This window comes from Rutilus rutilus (assembly GCF_951802725.1).
Source record: "Rutilus rutilus genome assembly, chromosome: 11".
In the NCBI taxonomy this organism is placed as follows: domain Eukaryota; kingdom Metazoa; phylum Chordata; class Actinopteri; order Cypriniformes; family Leuciscidae; genus Rutilus; species Rutilus rutilus.
This window is the reverse complement of record NC_140216.1, coordinates 37,623,397-37,642,459: the sequence shown is the minus strand read 5'-3', so window position 1 is coordinate 37,642,459 and position 19,063 is coordinate 37,623,397. Positions and strand designations below refer to the sequence as shown.

At 37.2% G+C, this 19,063-nt stretch overlaps 2 protein-coding genes across 2 annotated transcripts in view; one reads left to right on the top strand and one right to left on the bottom strand.

Annotated features, from left to right (window-relative positions):
* Positions 1-86: 86 nt before the first annotated feature.
* Positions 87-13,103, bottom strand: LOC311299501 (zinc-alpha-2-glycoprotein-like). The gene is made up of 9 exons (XM_084423090.1): positions 12,932-13,103; positions 12,353-12,601; positions 11,572-11,826; positions 11,172-11,450; positions 10,858-10,989; positions 10,388-10,490; positions 10,194-10,252; positions 1,684-1,786; positions 87-1,235 (listed from the first exon to the last, which is right to left on the bottom strand). The coding sequence occupies exons 1-9, from the start codon at positions 12,972-12,974 to the stop codon at positions 1,106-1,108; spliced, it is 1,353 nt and encodes a 450-aa protein (XP_084279216.1). The 5' UTR covers positions 12,975-13,103; the 3' UTR covers positions 87-1,105.
* The window catches only part of LOC311300154 (uncharacterized protein), a 30,294-nt gene continuing 24,226 nt past the window's right edge, over positions 12,996-19,063 (top strand). Inside the window, exons 1-9 of the mRNA XM_084424287.1 lie at positions 12,996-13,117; positions 13,581-13,664; positions 14,207-14,778; positions 14,893-14,988; positions 15,307-15,540; positions 15,632-15,770; positions 16,592-16,618; positions 16,771-17,313; positions 18,920-19,014. Of these exons, the coding sequence (XP_084280413.1) occupies positions 13,592-13,664; positions 14,207-14,778; positions 14,893-14,988; positions 15,307-15,540; positions 15,632-15,770; positions 16,592-16,618; positions 16,771-17,313; positions 18,920-19,014 (1,779 nt within the window). The 5' untranslated portion in view covers positions 12,996-13,117; positions 13,581-13,591. The remainder of the gene's footprint in view (positions 13,118-13,580; positions 13,665-14,206; positions 14,779-14,892; positions 14,989-15,306; positions 15,541-15,631; positions 15,771-16,591; positions 16,619-16,770; positions 17,314-18,919; positions 19,015-19,063) is intronic.

The following is a 19,063-nucleotide window of genomic DNA, read 5'->3' as shown; positions in this document are numbered from 1 at the left end:
ATGAGGATGAGAAAATCTAAATAAATTGATGTACTATATATATATATATATATATAGGCTATATAAACTTTTTAAATGGACATTTTTTTGGGGGGGATATGTGCTTTTTTTTATGTCATATTCGACACGATTTTATGTCTAATAGTATGATTAGTGAGAATATGAAGCTCATATAGTTGGAGGGAAAAAAACACCTCAATTTTATTCAAAGGTCCAAACTGAGGAAAAACATGCAATTTGTTGTTGCTGATATTTATATGCCCCATAAATGGATGAAATTCTGATTGTTTGTAATGTAAATCATTGAGATCTTTATAACAGTATAGCGGACTGCATGAAATGCATGTAAAAATCAGTTGTCACTCAATATCTCCCAATAATGTCTTAGTTAGATGATATTTAAATGCTTAGTTTTATGATCAAATCTCTGTAGTTTTTATTGTGGGAGGCAAAACGTATAATGCAATACAATGATGACTGAGAGATGAACAAATAAATGTAACAAATAAAAGTTGCTTCAGTCCAGTTTATCTTGAAATATTAATAACAATATAAACATTATTCTTACATTTACTTAAAAAAATCAAGATTTCACAGCAAAAAGACACGAGAATCACGACCTGAAGGGGGACGTTATAGTTAAATTTACACTAAAAGGCCTTTTACTTGCTAAAATGTATAAACTATCACTCATACAATAGATGATGTAGTAGATTGTGTACAAGTTTTCAGCAAAGTTTTGATAATGTTTTAGAAATGTGCGTATCAAATATGATACACTAAGGTTAAAACATATAAACAGTGAGATATTTGATATTGATATTTGAGTTAGATATTATATTCTCATAGGTCATGACCCGGTGGATGAGAGACTCTTGAGTCCCGATGAACAAGCAGAACTTTATTCACACACACTCAACAGCCTCCAAACACACGACCCTGTTTATGTGCCAACTGTCTCTTGTTTCTGACAGTGTTTCTGTTCTCAGCTGAAGGAACTGCTAATGAAGAGCGCTCTTGTTATAAGGACACATTAACACACACTGACCTGTGATGGGTTTGTCGCAGGCGGCACATGTTTGGGCGTACAGGTTACTGAAGCACTTCACACAGAACGGATCTTCACCCTGCGTTGTGAAAGGCTGTCCGGCCAGCTGGACTTTACAACCCGAACACAAGAAACATTCTTTATGCCAGGGCTCGTCTCTGTACGTAACGCCACCCTGAACCAAGATCTGGAAGAGACGAGACCAAACACACTGTCATTCACTGTGTACAACTTAACGAGGTTAGCAGTGAAATAAAAGCAAAAAATACTCAGTTTTAGATTAATCTTCAGATGTGTATAGTTTACACTCATTTTTTTGCACTCTCAGATTCCAGATTTACAATAGTTGTATCTCGACCAAATATTGTCTTATCCTAACAAACCATACAGAAATGAAACGCTTGTTTATGCAGCTTTCATGAGATGTATACATCTCAATTCTGAAAAATTGACCCATGTGACTGGTTTTGAGGTCAAGGGTCAAGAGCAGATTCTTCGGCCTGCAGGAAAAACCCTGCATTAATGCCTTCTTGGACTTAAACTCCAGTATCAAATTTTGATGAACACCACTAAAAGGTGATCCACTTTTTTGAGTCTGAAAAAACTGAGTTTGCTCAAACGAAGCCCAAACTGACCCGAGTAGCCACTGAAACCGGTTTCGTTCAACAGGCTTCGGTCGTTCTGGAGACCCTGAGATGACGTTCTCTCTTCTGCTGGAGCCATTATAGTTCATCTGGCCTAGAGATTATAAAATACAATACATTAGAAAACTTTAGCATTAAGCTTAGCTCATACTGACTTTGTAATTATTCAGTTTTGTGTTTCATAATTCATAAGCTTTTATGGCACTGAATACTCACTAAGTATACTTAAAAAATATAGCTACTTGAACTTTACTTATTTTTTGTAAGGGGTGTTTATTTCTTTTTATAATTTGTCCGTGTCTAATTTATATATTCCATGTAACAGAGGTTTCTTAATGTAAAAGTCTTGATGCCATCATATAAGTTTGTCTTTAAGTTATGTACTGCATGTGTTCTCATTATTTATTTATTTATTTATTTATTTATTGTTTTAATGTCGTTTTTCCATAACTTACAGAGCGAACCTTTGCTCCAGTCAAACAGTAAAACACAAACAGAATCTGCAAGACAATCACATCCAGCAGCTAATGGTCAGTTTTATCTATCTATCTATCTATCTATCTATCTATCTATCTATCTATCTATCTATCTATCTATCTATCTATCTATCTATCTGTCTGTCTGTCTATAATCTCTCTATCTTATGTCAGGTGCAGATCAGAAGACCGGCAGGTTTACGGCCCGACATGTTGGAGTGAATGACCTCGATGAGCGCTTCAATGACGTTGCCGAAACGTTCAACAAACAGCAGGAACACTATGAAACTATGAAGAACATCCTTCAGACTGTTGCAAATCGCTAGTCAAGTCAAGTCAAGTCATCTTCATTTATATAGCGCTTTTACAGTTTTTCTCAGTCGCTTTGGTGCATTTCTCACATCACTATTTACATTTGCACAACAGTTAATGCAGTTCTCAAAACAATTAGTACAAACTGCAAAACCTAGTTGATAACCTGCAAAAGCGTGTCACTTGCTCAAAATGGATAGCTCATTCCTCAAAAGCAAGTATTCATGTCAATGAAAGTGTCAGTGTCATCAAGATGAAAAGTCCTGACACCATTGTTTATGAAAAAAGTCAGATCTTGGTGACACTACCTACAAAATGCTCAAGACAGCACTATATACTATTTGCACAGCCATTTGAAAAATACAGTAAAGTTACACATTACTGTATTTAGTGAGGTAACTGAGTATGTATGTTTCACATTTTTACTGCATATGCTCTTTGCAATTCTAATTTGTTCACAGCATTGTGCAAAAGAAAAAAAATACACCCTTATTTACAACAAGCATAAACTCCGTTTGCGTAGAGCTGTGCACAACTGTAAACAATATTGCAGTACTTATTGGAACATACAACATACATAGTACTGTAATCATTCATGCACATCCAGATGTTCCTCATCAGTGAAAGCTGAGATTCACCTGAGAGAAATTGTTCAATTTAAGAGACATTTTCAGAAAAAAAAAGATTTTAAAAGTTTTGTAAAATTTGCTTGACAGATTTTGACAACTAGTTCAACATTTTTGTATGTAATGACTCAAGCAATGAAATGAGGACTATTAGTTTTATATGGAGTGACTATTCAGCATTCACAAGTATAGTTAATTTTGACTGACATGACATAAGCAAATGATAATGTTATAAAACAGCAGAGAGTTGTATGAAAGCAATTGATGCATGTCCAAAAGCATTTGCAGTTTGTTGTAAGGAATGAGAAACTGCTACTATGATGTGCACAAATGACTAAATGTTGTGGAGGTTGAACTAACTGTTGTGCAAATGTAAATAGTGATGTGAGAAATGCACCAAAGCGACTGAGAAAAACTGTAACAATGTAGATTGTTTCAAAGCAGCTTTACAGAGATAAACGTATAATTTAAGGTAACAGAGAATGTTTTGGCTTTATAGCGGTTCTTTAATAAAGTTATTTTACAACTAAAGTTAGTTTTGATTGATTCGCTTCCGTCGCAACGATCATATGTTATTAAATTAGGGGCCGCCAAGACGACACCATTCTCTCTACACAAACTTTAAACGCGATCCTGTGAGAAACGCTGATGGAGTTCATGTGCGCATTAAGAATTGGTTCTATAGTTATGTGCGTTTGAATACATGTGTGCAGGTTTGTAATTCCCTACAAACCAAGCCTAAACAAATTACTGGTGTTTCCTTATAGTTTTGATTCAGAATTTTATTTTATTTTATCAATTCGGGGTAGATACGCAAATTGAGTTTTCCCGACGACGCTTTATCTGTAGAGTGGGAAAGGGATCCTCCATAGGGAGAGACTAGTTGGCACTTCAGCACTGCGTTGTCATCGGGTCCAGGCCAAGGGTCTTCATCACATCTGGATACGGCCTGGATCCGGCAGGCTGCGGGAAAACCTCGGGATAAACAAAGACACTAAAATTAGCGTAGATGCCATTCTTCTCATGATGTAACAAGTACATCAGGATTTATGGGAAGTGTTCCCGGTTCCATCTGACCTAATCTATGCAGCCTAACACTGACTTATAGAAGTCTATAATGTATTATGTGAATGCTATGTCAAAGAGATGTGTCTTTAATCTAGCTTTGAACTGACAGAGTGCCTCTGCTTCCCGGACAATGTTAGGAAGATTGTTCCAAAGTTTTGGTGCTAAATAGGAAAAGGATCTACCGCCAGCAGTCGATTTTGATATTCTAGGTATTATCAACTGGCCGGAATTTTGAGATCGCAATAGACGTGAAGGACTATAATGCGTTAAGAGCTCGCTCAAGAACTGCGGAGCTAAACCATTTAGTGCTTTGTAAGTAATCAGCAATATTTTAAAATTGATGCGATGTTTAATAGGGAGCCAGTGCAGTTTTGACAGAACCGGGCTAATATGGTCATACTTCCTGGTTCTGGTAAGAACTCGAGCTGCTGCGTTTTGAACCAGCTGTAGTTTGTTTATTAAGCGTGCAGGGCAACCACCCAGTAGAGCATTACAATAATCTAGCCTTGATGTCATGAACGCATGAACTAATTGTTCCGCATTTGTCAATGAGAGCATATGACGTAATTTAGATATATTTTTAAGATGGAAAAATGCGGTTTTACAGATACTAGACACGTGACTTTCAAATGAAAGATTGGTATCAAAGAGCACACCCAGGTTCCTAACCGACGACGAAGACTTAAAGGGGCATTCCACCCATTTGAACATTGTTTTTTATTTAAAGTGGGTCATATATGTAGTCGAAATGTAAAATAAATTTTGAATTTGGTGCCTTCGTGACCGAGGAAAGACAAAAAGTAACTTCAGGACGCATTTGTATGAAAGACAACAACTCCCACAATGCACCACATTGCACAGCTCCGCAAGCCACTCCCACTAATCCAGAAAGCGCATATCTGCCTAAAAGAGAAATCACTCTTCCGTCTACAAGGCTCGCTACCACCAGAGCTAGAAATTCATTTCACATTCACACAAAATGTCTAGTTAGTTGGCGAACTCATTACTCCTCGTTTGTATTTCTTTCGAAAAGGTGAATTATTGCATGGTACCTGGATGTTCAGTCAGAACATATGCGGTGCGAAACTAGGATAGTTCTCAACACAAACGTCCGTGTCCTCGTCTGATTCAGAGATTTCGTCCAGGAGAAATCGTTATCGTTGAAATTCTTTGCCGCAGACGGACTCTATCTCTGTGTTCGTAGTTGCATCTTACAGTCTATGAGTTGCATAGTGAGATCACCGGCGCCACCAGTCCGCCCTAACTCGAGCCAGTCCGGGCTCCTCGTCCGCGGCAGGCAGGTCTTCTGCCTCGGCTGCTCTTCGCTATAATGCGGCTTGTAAAGGTAGCCACAAACACCTGATTCAAGCATCAGACTTCCGAAATCCTCTTCTTCTATATCATATTGAGCACTCTCCTCCGCTATTGTCATAACTTTACATCTGTCTCCACAGCGCCTGTTAGCTTAGCTTCAAACAAGATGGAGGATATTGCTTTCAGTTTCAGAGAGTAAAGTCCCACCCACTGATCTGTAATAGGTCTGTAGCGTGAGCGGGTCCCGCCCCCTGGGAAAGATGAGGAACTAGTGCTTGTAGTCTCAACAGAAATCCCCCCCTCTTACACTTCCTCCTACAATGACGCAAAATGACGATTTTTGCGTCATTGTAGGAGGAAGTGTAAAAGGTAAATAACGGATTTCTCCCGTCTCAGGGGAAAATGAGAGAGTGTTGCACGACCATTCAATAGTATGACTGGGTTTCTAACAATGCAAAGCTTAATGCAAATGGGTGAAGTGTCCCTTTAACAGAGCAGCCATCAAGTGTTAGACAGTATTCTAGGTTATTACGTGAGGAATTTAGAAGTAGGAAATTACGAGTCATCCAATTTTTTATATCAGCTATGCATTCTGTTAATTTAGTGAATTGGTTGTTTTCGTTAGGTTTTGAAGAAATATAGAGCTGAGTATCGTCGGCATAACAGTGGAAGCTAATTCCATGTTTCCTAATGATATCTCCTAATGGTAGCATGTACAGAGTGAACAGCAGCGGTCCTAGTACTGAGCCTTGTGGTACGCCATACTGAACTTGTGATCGATGAGACATCTCTTCATTTACTGCTACAAATTCATAACGGTCAGATAAGTATGATTTAAACCATGCTAGTGCAATTCCACTAATGCCAACATAGTTTTCTAGTCTATTTAAAAAAATGTTGTGGTCAATGGTGTCAAACGCAGCACTAAGATCGAGTAACACTAATAGAGAGATACAACCACGATCGGATGATAAGAGCAAATCATTTGTGACTCTAACGAGAGCTGTCTCAGTACTATGGTACGGTCTAAATCCTGACTGAAAATCCTCGCAGATATCATTTCTTTCTAAAAAGGAACATAGTTGTGAGGATATTGCCTTTTCTAATATCTTTGACAGAAAAGGTAGATTCGAGATCGGCCTGTAATTGACTAATTCTGTAGGATCAAGTTGCGTTTTTTTAACAAGCGGTTTAATCATAGCCAGCTTAAAGTTTTTTGGTACGTATCCTAATGATAAAGACGAATTAATGATATTAAGAAGAGGATCTATGACCTCTGGAAGCATCTCTTTCAGTAGCTTAGTCGGTATAGGGTCTAACATACATGTTGTCGATTTAGATGATTTAACGAGTTTAGTAAATTCTTCCTCTCCTATAGCAACGAATGAATCAAATTTTTCCTCAGGGAGACTACAATGCACTGCCTGATGCGATACTGTAGTAGACGGTTGCATAGTTATAATTTTGTCCCTGATATTATCAATCTTATAAGTGAAGAAGTTCATAAAGTCATTACTGCTGTGCTGCTTGGAAACTTCTGTGTTTGAAGCTTTCTTTTTCGTTAGTTTAGCCACTGTTTCAAATAAAAACCTAGGATTATGTTTATTTTCTTCTAATAGGGTTGAAAAATAAGCAGATCTAGCAGCTTTTAAAGCCTCTCTGTATGCAATCGAGCTCTCTTTCCATGAAATGCGAAATACCTCTAGTTTTGATTTCTTCCAGTTGCGTTCCATTTTTCTGGCTGCTCTCTTAAGGGCCCGAGTGTGCTCGTTGTACCACGGCGTTGGATTATTTTCGTTAATCTTCTTTAAGCGCAAAGGAGCAACTGTGTCTAAAGTGCTGGAAAAGAGAGAGTTAAAAGTTTCTGTTGCAATATCAAGTTCTTCTAAGCTATCCGGGATGCTAAGGTGATGAAACTGATCAGGAAGATTATTAATAAAGCAATCTTTAGTGGCAGAAGTGATAGGTCTAACATATTTGAAACACGGAGTCGGCTTTGCAGCCTTGGCTAAATGTAATTTACACGAGACTAGATAATGATCTGAGATGTCATCGCTCTGCTGCAGAATTTCAACGGCATCAACATCTATTCCATGTGATAATATTAGATCTAGAGTATGATTACGACGATGAGTAGGTCCTGACACGTGTTGTCTAACTCCAATTGAGTTTACAATGTCTTTAAATGCCAAACCCAATGCATCTTTTTCATTATCGATGTGTATATTAAAATCACCAACAATTAGTACTTTATCTGCAGCCAATACTAACTCTGATAGAAAGTCCGCAAATTCTTTGATAAAGTCTGTATGGTGCCCTGGTGGCCTGTATACAGTAGCCAGCACAAATCTCAAACGTGATTTATCATTTATACTATATATTTTTACATTAAGTACTAACACTTCAAAAGAATTATATTTAAAACTTGATTTCTTAGTGGTTTTGAAAATATTACTATAAATTACAGCAACTCCTCCCCCTTTGCGTTTCAGATAAGGCTCATGTTTATAACAGTAATCTTGCGGGGTGGACTCATTTAAAGTAATGTAATCGTTTGGTTTTAGCCAGGTTTCTGTCAAACACAGCACATCTAGGTGATTATCTGAAATCATATCATTAACAATGAGTGCTTTTGAAGTAAGCGATCGAATATTCAGCAACCCAAGCGTTAGCATTTGCTCATCTGTATTATAGCTGTTTTTTATTTGTTGAACATCAATTAAATTTTTAACCTTAGATGGGTTTAAAAGTTTTTTGGATTTCCAAATTCGTGGAACAGACACTGTCTCTATATGATGATATCTAGGTGAAAGAGGCTCTATGTGATGGGATTTATCTGACCTGGGTGACGCGAGGCCGCTAGCAGACGGTCGGTTTAGCCAGTCTGTCTGCTTCCTGACCTGGTGCCCAATTTGTCACTACCAGTGCCCGACTAATGACAGTCTGACTCAGTGCCTGAAGAAGGTCAAGGAGGAACATGGTAAGACCCTCACACACACAGCCTGCAGGGGGCAGAGCACACACACACACACACACACACACACACACACACACACACACACACACACACACACACACACATCAGCATATGATGGAGAACTCATGCATTTCACAAAACACTTATTCATAATGGACCATTACAAATAGATTCTCTCTAGGATTAATATGATAATAAAAGTAGCGCATAAGGTTTATGTATTTTATTCATCATTCAGGATCCTGTTTTTGGATGCATGATATTTCACTGGTAATTTTATATGTGTTACTATGGCTAATACCATGGTATTCTTTAAAGTACCCTGGAGTACCATAGAAACTTTTTTGTTTGTTTAATCCAGTTTTACTTAATTTATGTATTGTATTAAATATTTATAATTTATAAATGACTTTTTATTTGATTTATTTTTTATTTTATTTAGAGATTTTTAGTATAGTTATGCATTGAATTATGTATTGTAGTTAGTCATTCAGAATACTCCTTTTATATAAAGTAAATATGATTTTGGTGTCTACATAACATATATGATATGTTAATCAGAAATGATTTCATCATTCCTATACCGGACACTGAATCTGTAACCTTAATTTATAAAGTGACGTCCTTTACTGTTGTTTCCTTTATTATCGAGTACCCTCTTCATTTGAGTCTCACTTCCCCCCCGTTAGGGAACTGCTACATCAGTCTGGAGGTTAAAGGATATGACTTCACTCTGATGGTGAGGTCAGAGGCCGAAATCCCCACCGACCTGAAGATGACGAAAGACAACATCACAGAGCTGAGCAAAGCCACCAAAGCCATCATATCCGTGGCCACTAAACTCCAAGAGATGATCGACTGGCTTCTGAAGAAGGAGGACTCCATGACCACACAGCTGGAATCTACAGATCACAGTCACCAAGACAAGACAAGGCTGCTGGACAACCTGAAGGAAAACCTCCGAGAGGCACGGAGAGCGAAAGAAACGAGTCCGAAGTACAGGAAGGAGGCCGGGAATCTTCTCAACGAGGCCGCTGTGCTGTCCGGGATCACACCGTGAAATATAGGAAGTATTCTTGTGTACAATATGAAGAAACGGACACAATATGTGACCCTGGATCACAAAACCAGTCTCGCACGGGTATATTTGTGGCAATAGCCAACACATTGTATGGGTCAAAATTATCCATTTTTCTTTTATGCCAAAAATCATTAGGATATTACATAAAGATCATGTTCCATGAAGATATAGTAAATTTCCTAGCGTAAATATCTAAAACATTTATTTTTGTGAGTGAATGCAGCACAATCGTGAACATAAATGGACAACTTTAAAGGAGATTTTCTCAATGTTTAGATTTTTTTGCACTCTCAGATTCCAGATTTTCAATAGTTGTATCTCGGCCAAATATTGTCCTATCATAACAAACCATACATCAATGAAATGCTTGTTTATGCAGATTTCATGTGATGTATAAATCTCAATTCTGAAAAATTGTGACTGGTTTTGTGGTCCAGGGTCACATATATGGTTCTGGTCGGAGGCTTTTGTAAATATTTCAATGTACTTGTACATTAAGCAGCTGGTGCAACCGGCTCCATATAAAAAATAAAAAAACTAATTGTAATCTGTATTGACCACTAAAGCTTACAAATTATTTAACCTGATCAGAACGGTGAAATGAAATTCTTATTTTGAAACCCTGAGATGTGTTTTCATGGAAGAACCTGTTGTAGGAAGATCCTCTTCTGGCTTCACTGCTGTACATGAGCACAGATTCTTCGGCCTACAGGAAAAACCCTGCATTAATGCCTTCTTGGACTTAAACTCCAGTATCAAATTTTGATGAACACCACTAAAAGGTGATCCACTTTTTTGAGTCTGAAAAAACTGAGTTTGCTCAAACGAAGTCCAAACTGACCCGAGTAGCCACTGAAACCGGTTTCGCTCAACAGGCTTCGGTCGTTCTGGAGACCCTGAGATGACGTTCTCTCTTCTGCTGGAGCCATTATAGTTCATCTGGCCTAGAGATTATAAAATACACATTAGACAAATTTAAGCTTAGCTCATGCTGACTTCATAATTATTCAGTTTTGTGTTTCATAATTCATAAGCTTTTATGGCACTGAATTTTAAAGCAGTTTATCTGCATCACTTCAAAAAATTATTAAAACGTTTATTAAAGGAAAATTAGTTATTTTGAAGAATGTGTTTTTCTTTAGTCCACACAATGAAAGTCAAATGTTATTTTGCACCCCATTGACTTCATTGCAAGGACAAAAGAATAATTCAGTTCTGTAGAAAAACAGAAAGTCATACAGGTTTGAAACAACATGAGGATGTAATTTTTAGGTGAACTACTTTAAATAGTTTTAAACATTTTGAACTTGCCATTTAACTCTTTGTGTGCCGTTCCTGCGCAGAAACACCATAAAAACACATTTAAAACTACCAGTGCAAATACAGCAGTTACTGCCAAATCATGCCTTCTAGATTCTTCACTGCTATTAGTGCGCTTTTCATCTGTAGGAAAACAACAACAGTCTTTTTACAATTTTTATAAATTAATAACAACATGCAAAGACCAAAAAAAAAAAAATCTCCAAATTTAATTTGAGAAAATCTGACTGAGCTGCAATCTCAAATACAGGTAAAGAGGTCACAAATTAAAGTTAACTTCTGACAGGACATACTCTCATATTTACCCCACTGTGTTATAAGTGTCTGTGTCAGACTGCTATGAGAGACGTGACACTCATAACTCTCTTCTTCATCTCTGTGAATCTCCACACTGATTCTCATCTGAAAGCTCTCGTCATCATTGGGTCTGACTCCAGTAGAGCTGAAGGGTTCAACACTAGCGTTGTTCAATGTGATCTTCATCTCGATGTGTTTGGGGTAGAAGCCAGTGGCCAGACAGCTCAGATTCAGCTTGCTTCGGTCATGAGGAGCTTCAGAGGCAAACGTGTGAACATCTGGTGCATCTGCAATAAGAAACATCTTGAGTAAAGAATATTACTACATCTAAAAAAAGACACTTGATTCTGAATACAAAGACATGAAACACTAAGTTCAAAAGACTGAAGTCATCAGATCAACACATACTGCTTATTGAATTATTAAACGTGGAGATCCAGTCCATGCAGGTCCTGAGGTATGACTGGACGACCAGTCTGCGAACTCTGTGATTGCTCCACTTCATTTTGGTTTCTTTTGCCTTTGGATTTTTCTCCATCCACTGCATCGTGTCAGAATTAAAGGCACTAAAATCCTCTCCATCATATCCGTACTCATCAAACGCTTCTACATTCATCACTGGATCCAGCTCACAGCCGACTCTCCTCTGTAGTGTATGGAGGCCTAAAAATCACAGCATATAAAGCAGTTGTATACTGGATAATCATAATCAAACTTTCACAATTTGCCTTATGTAGCACATAAATGTAGGTGTGATACCATGTATAAATAAATTATAATCATTTACATCATTTAGATTTCAGATGTAGTTGGGTTTATGGTTCACATTATAATTCTTGAATGTGACATACGTTGTAATAACGAATGGCCAACGTGGAGGTGCAAGTTTCCCAGGTGCTCTTGATGCCAGAATTCATCACATTAACTAACAAACAAAGTCAGTGTACTGTTTGTCATCATTTATGTCTATAAACATTAGATCTAACAATCCTCTTTTTGTCAAATGTTTACTTGAAAGTGTGCTACCACTTTCGAAGAAACACATTACACTTGATATGATATTTCATGTTATAGCTTTCAGATATTTTATGTGTGACCTAAACGTCCAGTTATTTTGTGCGCCACAGTAAGTCCACACTCATATTACAGGTCTGATCACTGATAAAACAGCTGAACTCAGCAGACTCACCGTCACATTTGGATCTTGTGCAGTTTGCCAGAGTATAAACCAGATGTATAAACCAGTCTTTGGATTCATCTGGTTCTTCAGTGTCTCTCCAGATCTCTGAACTCTGGCGGCCTCTTTTCCAGGTTTGTTCTTCATTACTGTAGTGAGAGATCCGTCTGTCATCATACAGACCCACTGCATTGAACTCAGGACCGGAGGATCCAGCAGGTTTGGAGAGAGCGCTGTAAACATACTGGAGAAGATGTCTCTCTGGAGGAAAATAAAAGCAAGACAAATTATTCTGAAAAGATACTGACAAGCCACATTGATCACTAAGTTACATTGGGCTAAGTTCCCAACCACATTCCTGAAAAAAATATAGCACAGAAAGATAAAGTCGTATCAAACCCTAACGGATCTTCTCCTTCTTCTGTTTATTTTACGGTCCAATCCAGTTTCTCGTAGAAAATTAAACAGAAATGTTCTACCTTTTTCTCTATCTGTACATACCATAGACTGTAAAAAGATTAAAAAAAAAAAAGAAAAAGAAAAAAAGTAGGCTATGTACATCATGCATACACATACACTGAAGTAACGAACGCAGACATGTTCGATGTTTTATCCACACGGACCGCTCTGACATCACTGTAGTTCAGAGAGATTCAGAGAAAGTGAAACTAACTTGATCAACAACAATATGGACTCCTGAAACGATCAACCTCTTTAAACTACAGAATATTTATTGATCCGTTCAAAGAGTCTTGTGGACACATCTGATCCTCACAGGTAAGAGATAGAAATATAAGAGAGATTGTGCTGAACAGGTTTCTAATGGAAGTGAACTGGTTTAGTAGGTTTATGTCGAACTGGAATAAGTTCAGAACCAGGTTTAAGCATATATAATACTTAACTATTTTAGTTGTTCACTGCACTGAAATGGTATCAGAATTGTATTTAAATATGTCATTTGATTGTTTTTAAAGCAAAGTTTGACGTTTCTGTCATTTTGTCACATGGCAGAAAGACTAAAGAAACAGGAAGTAAATGACCTGCAGATTCACTGAACACAAACCTGCTAAACTGCAGATGAAAATCACTTTTATAATAAACTAGATCAAAACTAAACTTGACTATATAATTTATTTTGTGAAAAGATATGTATATATATATGTTTTGTTGGAAAATGGACTTAGATGTTTCTTATAAGTTCTTTGATCATTCAATAACATTTCTATTCTTGAAAACGAAGAGGGAAGAACAATGGCAGAATCTTCACCAACATCAACACAAGCAAGACAAACCAGGAGACGGAGTATTGAGGAAACACCTCCATGTAAGTCAATAAACAAAAAATAAAAAAACAAGAAGAATGAATTAGTGCATGAATAACTTTCACTCTTCTCATATAATATTTAATATGTAGTTCAGGAGTGTACAGCAGCAGATAATAATCATTTCAAATCAAGATTTCAAATCAATATTGCTCCTTCGTGTATTTATTTATTTGGTACAGTAAGTGTTCGTGTAATGAGCTTCACATTAGGGTTCTGATCAGCTTGTCTGGGTTCATTTTGCAGTAATGACCAGCTGACTGTACATGATCTCTAATATATTTGAGTTTCCTCAAAGACGTCACTCTTTGTCTCTAGACATTCTTTACATTCAACCAACTTCATGAGGTGCATCATGGGATTCTTTATAAACAGTATTAAATGAGCCCATTTATAATAATAAGGCTAATAATAATAATAATAATTATTGTTATTTAAGTCCTTCAAGCAAAAGCCATTAAATCAAAAAGTAAAATGTGTTTCCAAACTTTAGACTAGTAGTGTAGGTGATTTATCTTCTTCATTTCTCCAATGCTTACTCCAGCGATGTCTTCCTCCAGCGGTCCACTGACTGAGGAGCTTCAGTGCTCTATATGTCTGGACGTGTTCACTGATCCAGTCAGCACTCCATGTGGACACAACTTCTGCAAGACCTGTCTGAATAAGTTCTGGGACAACAGCCAGACCTGCAACTGTCCATATTGTAAAGAAACATTCAAGCACAGACCTGATCTCAAGATTAACACCACACTCCGAGAAGTTGTAGATCACTATAAAAAGAAAAGTCCTGAGAAAAAAGCTGAAGTTCTGAAAAAAGCTGAAGTTCTGTGTGACTTCTGTGAGGAAAGAAAGCTGAAAGCCCTGAAGTCGTGTCTGGTGTGTCAGAGCTCTTACTGTGAAACTCACCTGGCGCCTCATTCGAGAGTGGCAGGTTTAAAGAAACACAAACTGATCAATCCTGTGAGTAATCTGGAGGACTATATATGTCAGAAACATGAGAGACCTCTGGAGCTGTTCTGTAGAGATGATCAGACATGTGTGTGTCCGATGTGTGCTTTGAAAGACCACCAGAACCACAACACTGTTTCTTTCGAAGAGGAGAGTGAAGAGAAGAAGGTAGAAGTTACTGACAAACTGATTTTAAATGGCTCTTATCACGAGGAATCACATGTTCTTTAATATAAATGAATCAGTTATGAAAACATATTGTGTGTTGTTCTCTGTCTATAGACTCAACTGATGAAGACACAGAAAGACACACAGCAGATGATCCAGGACAGAATCAAGAAGATTCAAGACGTCAAACACTCAGCAGAAGTCAGAAAAGTGAGTTTAAAATTATTAAATTAAATAAATTTTAATATCTATCATTGTTTATTGAATTGTTGTATAAAAGCAATTTCACACTCACAGTCACACTGCTGGTCTGAATATCGACACGTCTGTGATTCCCTGATCACTTAGTTAAGTAATAACACATCTCTCCTCAACAACACACATGATCTGAGGAATCATTCAGTGCAAACGGGGCAGAATGAGGGATTTTGAAAACCGCCTAAAAACACTGAAGTATGAGAAATAATAACACTGATTCTTCTCTTAACAAACGCCACTAATAATGTGTTGATTGTCCTGGTTGAGCAGAGAAACACAGAGAAGGAGAAAGCAGCCCGTGTGGAGCTCTTCACTGATCTCATCCGCTCCATTGAGAGATGTCAGACTGAACTGCTGGAGATGATGGAGGAGCAGCAGAAAGCAGCAGAGAAACAGGAGGAAGAGCTCATTGAAGAGCTGGAGCAGGAGATCACTGAGCTAAAGATGAGAAACACTGAGCTGGAGCAGCTCTCACACACTGAAGATCACCTCCACCTCCTACAGGTCAGTCAACATCTCTCTGATCAATGATAATGCAGTATATGACACCATAACACTCCCCATGCTGAAGGATTTCTCCTCTCTCCTGCTGTAGATTTACTCATCCCTGTGCAGCTCTAGAAACACCAGGAACTGGTCTGAGATCAGTGTGAAGACTGATGAGAGTCTGGAGACTCTGAGGAGAGCTCTGACTAAACTGCAGGACTCTCTACAGGAGAAACTCACGCTAACTGGTACAGCAATATCAAATACACCGTACAGATACATATATTTATCATCTTTTAATATCAGTAATGAAGAATGAGTCTGTTAAAGCTGAAATAAGAGAAGTGTGTGATCATGTGTTTGTGTCTCATTATCATCACAGTTCTTCTTGAAGAGAGCAGGTCATATTCATCTCTAATTTCAGGAAACATGCAGTAAATTCATCTTGTACTAGAAGCTTCATCACTGTAACCAGAACCTTGAGGCTTTAGTAAATCTGTGAACACTTTTAGATGAGAAACTACAGAAAGAAACATTCATTTTCTGCCATTTTCAGTCTTTTCAGCGGTTTCATCTAAATGTTGTGATTATGTGTCAGATAAAATCAGTTTAGCAGAAGAAAATCAAATCGATAGACATCATGAATTTAAGATGCAGATTTGTTCATTTTTAGAGGAATATTTCTGACCTGTATCAAACAGCTTCGCAGTGCTGGGCTTCATTTTCACTTTCTCTAAGGTTATTTTTTATAGTGTTGTCTTTGCTGAATAACCACAACACTAATACACTCCAAAACTGAGATGAATAACATTAGGCATAACAATATCTAAAATAAACATGTCATAAAATGTTCACAAAACATTCCCAAAGATGCTCTAAAAAGGAGGAATATTTCGAGCTCAAACACAATAGGAGTTCAGGGATTCTCTAAATATCAGCAGAGAAACATTGATCAGATAAAACATGATGTTGTTCACAATTCTTTAAATATAACCTTAAATCTTGTCTATAATTCACACATAAAGATGTCAAAGATCTGATGGTGTTTTATTGTCATGTGTCTCTACAGAACTGAAGAGGAGACAGCAGTATGCAGGTACAGTGTGCTGTCTGCACTACACTAGATTACATTCAGATACTCACAGCTTCATCACTGACCGACAGTATGATTAAACACTGATTACATATTACACACATCATCACTAAATATCTGTATTAAGTTGTGATTTATATTCTCTGTTTTCTCAGTGGATGTGACTCTGGATCCTGATACAGCTCAACCTAAACTCATCCTGTCTGATGATGGAAAACAAGTGAGAGATGGAGACATTGAGCAGAAACTCCCAGACAAACCAGAGAGATTTGATACATTTGTATGTGTCCTGGGAAAGGAGGGATTCTCCTCAGGGAGATTTTATTTTGAGGTGCAGGTGAAGGGAAAGACTAAATGGGCTTTAGGAGTGGTCAGAGAATCCATTAACAGGAAGGGAGCGATCACATCGAGTCCCAGTAATGGATACTGGACTGTGGGTCTGAGGAATGGGAATGAATATAAAGCCTGTGCTGATCCTCCTGTCTCTCTGTGTGTGAGAGTGAAGCCGCAGCGGGTCGGTGTGTTTGTGGATTATGAGGAGGGTCTGGTCTCCTTTTATGATGTGGAGTCCAGCTCTCATCTCTACTCTTTCACTGATCAGTCTTTCACTGGGAAACTCTATCCATATTTTAGCCCGTGCCTTAATGATGGAGGTAAAAACTCAACTCCACTGATCATCACACCTGTCAAACACAATAAATGAATTTACAGCCTTAATATGAAATACACAATGAAAATGATTTATATAATTAAAAATCTAAACATGTTTTGCTATTTTTTCATCTTTTGTTTTTCATTGTTAAAATCTATATTTCTAGCTATAATTGCAAATTAAAAATATAATGCTGGTTTAACAATTTTATTTTCAATTTTTCATAATTATTCATGCCGTTGTTTTCTCCCATCTCAACCCGACAAAGTGAAAGTGTCTGTATTTTTGTTTTTTTCATCAAAATCAGCCATATTATGATAATATTAATAAATTATCAAAGCTGTGTCTAATTGCTGTGATAAAAGCTGTGATAATACTGTGGTAAATCAGATGGTAATACCTCAATATATATCAGAACTGTATGATTACCATATTCATACACTACACTATGGATCTTCAAAGTATACATAAAAAGCACCATGATATTATGATCATGGTAATAACAACAAATTGAAAAAGGAGAAGAAGAAGACATTGTAGGTCTATTACCAAGTTACCATGTCTAATGTTTAACCATAACAATAGAATAGAATAATAGACAAATTTCAACACACATCAGATTTATTTAAATGCTCATTTTTTATTGATACAGTTATATACATCTTCAAATAAAATATAGGACTGTTTAATATCTGATGGTGCTGATATGAAGTAATAAAATAAGGTCATCGTTTTGAGGAAAAGGAATATAGAAAGCTAGTCACATATTCTGGTCTTTTCACATTGTTCTGTGTCCTGAGAGAAAGAGTAGAAAACTTTATCTCTTTAAAGTAAACCAGTCACAGTCAAGAAACTCATAAATGATGACAGAATTATTATTTCTGTGTGAACTATCACTTTAAGATTCCCTGAGGCCTCTGTGCTACAGCATTATAGATGATGTTCACTAGGTGGCGCTATATAGTTTTAATTTAATTTGTTTAGTGATTTTGTTTTATTTAGTTTACTTGGTTAAAATGTGTTCTTTGTGAGTGCTCTGTCTGGTAAATAATTTTTGATTGTGCATCTTTAGTCCTAATGATGATTAATAATGATGCCTGCACCACTCATTAATGGATGAATATATTTGATCCACATTTTAATGCACTGTTTGTGTATTGAGTGTGTGTTGCAGTATTTAACACATGATGGATTGAGTGATTGTTTAGTTCTGATGGTTTTAACAGAGACGGCAGGACAAATGTTCTGTCCACTGAGGTTTAGGACACAAGATGAAACCAGAGACCCCAGAGAACGGCTTTAATGGGACCCGGAGTCTCTCCTGGGACAAAGACACAATTTTCATATTTCCATAAACAGAGTCGACTGCATCTAACGGAAGAGTCATGAGAATTTCTTAAACCAATGGCTGCAGATTATGTTTATAAAGGGGTTTGGAAAGATTATTTCTGCTTTGTGATGTTTTTAATCCTCATATTTTATGTAAAGTAGGTCTATTTGTACTTCAAATGTATATGGCTGTCATTAACAAAATGTCAAACCAATAAGCTGCATTATCATTACACTTCATTATCACAGACCTTATCTTTTAAGGAACTCAGTGTCTCCATCAGTCCATCTTTTCCACTGGATGTGTGTGTGTCTGATCACAGTGATTGTGTCGTTCTTCAAGTATTGGCCTGTTGGATTCAGCAAATCCACACTAAAGTTCCTGAACTTCCTGATCTTTGAGCTTCAACATCCTGCAGTGAGAAACCTGTAATTCTGCCATCAGTCATTACCAATTACATGTTCCA